Source organism: Colobus angolensis, unplaced genomic scaffold, assembly GCF_000951035.1.
Source record: "Colobus angolensis palliatus isolate OR3802 unplaced genomic scaffold, Cang.pa_1.0 Scaffold96, whole genome shotgun sequence".
In the NCBI taxonomy this organism is placed as follows: Eukaryota; Metazoa; Chordata; class Mammalia; order Primates; family Cercopithecidae; genus Colobus; species Colobus angolensis.
Genome location: NW_012123598.1, coordinates 3,546,983 through 3,550,645, shown reverse-complemented (window position 1 = coordinate 3,550,645; position 3,663 = coordinate 3,546,983). Strand labels below are relative to the sequence as shown.

Below are 3,663 nucleotides of genomic sequence, written 5' to 3'. Positions count from 1 at the left end.
AGCCACCTCGCCCAGCTAGTTTTTTGTATTTTTTAGTAGAGATGGGGTTTCACCGTGTTAGCCAAGATGGTCTCGATCTCCTGACCTCGTGATCTGCCCCTCTCGGCCTCCCAAAGTGCTGGGATTACAGGCTTGAGACACCGCGCCCGGCCTAATTTTTGTATTTTTAGTAGAGTTGGGGGTTTCGCCATGTTGGCCAGGCTGGTCTCGAACTCCTGACCTCAGGTGATCCACTCGCCTCGGCCTCCCAAAATGCTGGGATTACAGGTGTGAGCCACCGCGCCGGGCCCACAATCATTTTTGAAGGAGGGCACCTGCATTTTCATTGTTCACCAGGTGCTGCGAATTATACCGTGGAATGGGAAAAGAAAGAAGTTAAAGAGAGGGAGGCTTTGAAGAGGAGGCAAAGATGAAGGAAGGCATGAAGCAGAGATAAATAAATATTAACAGATTTTGGACACACACACGGAGAAACTGAGAGGCAGAGACAGGATTGAAGGAGACCAGGGAGACGGCGAATCCCAGAGACAGAGAAGAGACCCCAGAGCCACAGAAAGGCAGCACTCACCTGGAGTCCGAAGGGGAGACAAAGGCAGGGGGACAAAGACACCCAGAGAGGCAGCTCTGAGTGAGGCAGAGACAGGCCCCAGAAGCCAGGAGCGGCAGAGGACAGCGAGAGGAGAGCGAGTCCAAGGTGCGGGAGAAGGGCCCGGTCCAGGCTGCGCAGGTCCCAGCCAGAGGTGGGGCCTCACCTGTGTGCCCGTCTGGCCTGCATGGGCCAGGGCAGTTCCCGGGAAGGGTGAGGGTCCTGCGGCTCCGTCTCGGTGACTTCTGTGAAGGCCTTTCTGCTCCTTCCTCCAGCCTCCCCCTCCTCCTCCTCCGGCACCCCCCAAGGCAGCGCCCCAGGGCCTCGGTACCGAAGGGTGGCAGCACTGGGCAGCTCGTTCAGCACAGAGGACAGTGATGGGCCTGGGGAGGGGCAGGGGGCTGGGAAGACCCGGGAGTCTGGGCCCAAATTCCTCCTCCCTCAGACCAGGAAACCAGGCCTCAGTCCCCTCCTCCCTCAGACCCAGGAGTCCAGGCCCCAGCCCCTCCTCCCTCAGACCCGGGGGTCCAGGCCCCAGCCCCTCCTCCCTCAGACCCGGGGGTCCAGGCCCCCAGCCCCTCCTCCCCGGGAGTCCAGCCTCAGCCCCTCCTCCCTCAGACCCGGGAGTCCAGGCCCCCAGCCCCTCCTCCCTCAGACCCGGGGGTCCAGGCCCCAGCCCCTCCTCCCTCAGACCCGGGAGTCCAGCCTCAGCCCCTCCTCCCTCAGACCCGGGAGTCCAGGCCCCCAGCTCCTCCGTCCCTCAGACCAGGAGACCAGGTTCCCAGCCCCTCCTCCCTCAGGCCCAGGAGTCCAGGTGCCAGTCTCTACTTTCCCTGGACCCAGGGGCCCACAGTCCTCAACTCCATCCCCAGGCGCGGACCCCCTCCTACTCCAGGGCAGAGGAGTCCAGTCCTCAACTTCCTTTTCCTTCTAGCTCAGAAGTGTGGGAACCCAGCCTCTCCTATTCCCAAGACACCCAAACTCCCAGCCCTTAGCCCTCCCCTCCTTCCAGACGAGCCTGGTTCTCTAGGCTTCTCCTCCTCAGATCCCGGAGTTTCAGCCTTCAGTTCCTTTCTCCCCCATAATAGCAGGAAGTGGAACCTTCTCTTTAGCCCTCAGACTCAGCAGGCCAGGCCTCCCCTTTCCTCCAGCAGGCCTCCCACCTAGCCTGAAGGCCGGAGGGATCTGAGCTTCTCCTGGCCTCCCTACCTCCTCTGGCCTCCCGGGGGGCCAGCCAGCCCCTGGAGGAGCCCCAGGCTTCTGATTCCAAGCTTGGGTTTTCTTCCATGGCCCCAGGCTGGGCTGTTTCTGGTTACCACCAGGCCAACACTGCCCCAGGTCAGGGAGGGGCCAGGGGCAGGTGTGTACCTGGCCAGTAGGCGGCCCGGAGGGAGTAAGGTACACTTCCTGTAGTTTCTCAGGGCCGCTGATGCGAAAGGTCTCCTGGGAGCTGAAGTCCCTCTGGTGCCCCAGGCCTGACAGTTTGGTTCCTGGGCCGGGCAGCTGTACCTCACCCCGGGACTTCGGGACCGAAGTCCTTCCGGCCGTTTATCACCCAGATACCTGCACAGACACAATGCCTTTGTGCAACACTTTATTGGGAAAGATTGACACATGGTGACCTGTCATAGGCCAAGGGATGAGAAGAGGGTGCCAGGAGCGTTGGGGCCCCGAGGTGGCTCAGATGGAAGCCATGGGACGGCCGTCCCCAGGCCCACGCATCTGCACCTCAGTTTCCCCTTTGTGAAATGGGAAGCTTATGCTTCCTTCCAAGTCTGCAATATCGGTGCAATGAGCTAAAAGTGGAGCGAAAGACAGAAGGAAGAGGCTTCCCACTCCCAGGACCTGCCCCCAAGCTCTGACCCCACACTGTGGATGCAAAGAAAGGGAATTTGTCCAAAACCCACTGCCCAGGGGCCCCTTCCGTTTTGGGGAAGTGCAGTGCTCTCTGGATACCCAGAAGCTGGAGCAGGGGCCCACGAGACTCTTGTCTGGACAGAACTTTGATTTTGTAGGAGTGGAGGCGGTCCCTGGGCGGAGCGCAGGGAGGACACGCCCAGGTCTGCTTCAGTTGCGGGCAGAGAGTATTTAGCTGGGGAAGAGGAAATTCTCTCCAGGACCCTCTCCAAGGTACGGACTCTTTCTGGGGAGGAGACAGCGGCCTGGTTCACAGAATTCCAGGGACCAGCTGGCGGAGGGAGCGTCACGGAGCTTACTCCTCCCGGAGCTTCTCCGGGGCAAGGCTGGTGGGCTGCGATGCTGCCTTCCGCCGGCTGGGGCTGCCCCCACCCAAAGCCAGCCCCAGCCCCAGGGCTGCCAGGGCCAGGAAGTGGATACAGAAGTAGATGGAGGCCCAGTACCGAAGCGTGTCGGCCAAGGAGAGCAGCACGAAGCCCATGCACATGTAGTCATAGGCGCGCATCTTCAGGAACCAGTGCGCCCAGTCCCAGGCCTTCTGGCCCCCTGGGCTCAGCCGCCCCCGCAGGGCTGACTCCAGCCGGCCCTCGGCAGCCAGGCACAGAGGGATGGTCAGGAAGCTCAGGTAGTAGCCCGGGTGGAGGCCGTGCCAGTAAGCGCTCAGCAGCATGGTCCAGGCGCTCCTGAGGAGAACGCTGCGAGTCAGGACCTCAGGACCTGCGAGTCCAGGTCCCCACTGCCCAGTGACCCCAGATCTAGGAGTCTGGGGCTCCAGCCCCTCCTTCCTCAGACCCAGGAGTCCAGGCCCCAGCCCGTCCTCCCTCAGACCAGGAATCTAGGCCCCACCCCTTCCTTCCTCAGACCCAGGAGTCCAGACCCCACCTCCCTCCTCCCTCAGACCCAGGAGTCCAGGCCCCACCTCCCTCCTCCCTCAGACCCAGGAGTCCAGGCCCCAGCCCTCCCCGCTCAGGACCATGCCCCTAGCTCCGGAAGGCGGAGGAGGATATAGGTCTCCTTCAGCGATCCAGGGGCTCGCAGCCCCCCATACACACTCACAGTCCTGTGAAGACCCTCTCCTCCTTTAAAGATTTAACATTTTACGTTCCACTGCCCTTCCTCTCCCAGGACCAACAAGTCTAATTCTTCAGCCCAATGGGTTT

At 61.6% G+C, this 3,663-nt stretch overlaps 3 protein-coding genes across 7 annotated transcripts in view; all 3 read right to left on the bottom strand.

Annotated features, from left to right (window-relative positions):
• TMC4 (transmembrane channel-like 4) overlaps positions 1-1,929 on the bottom strand; it is an 18,753-nt gene extending 16,824 nt beyond the window's left edge. The window contains exons 1-2 of the mRNA XM_011932559.1: positions 1,796-1,929; positions 752-969 (exon numbers count right to left, since the gene is read on the bottom strand). Of these exons, the coding sequence (XP_011787949.1) occupies positions 752-969; positions 1,796-1,874 (297 nt within the window). The 5' untranslated portion in view covers positions 1,875-1,929. The remainder of the gene's footprint in view (positions 1-751; positions 970-1,795) is intronic.
• The window catches only part of LOC105504899 (leukocyte immunoglobulin-like receptor subfamily B member 3), a 141,738-nt gene that overhangs the window by 91,380 nt on the left and 46,695 nt on the right, over positions 1-3,663 (bottom strand). The gene's annotated exons all lie outside the window — the stretch shown is intronic.
• The window catches only part of MBOAT7 (membrane bound O-acyltransferase domain containing 7), a 19,157-nt gene continuing 17,657 nt past the window's right edge, over positions 2,164-3,663 (bottom strand). For all 4 annotated transcript variants that reach the window (XM_011932522.1, XM_011932524.1, XM_011932525.1 and 1 more), the window contains one exon: positions 2,164-3,186. In XM_011932522.1, the coding sequence (XP_011787912.1) occupies positions 2,799-3,186 (388 nt within the window). In that variant the 3' untranslated portion in view covers positions 2,164-2,798. The remainder of the gene's footprint in view (positions 3,187-3,663) is intronic.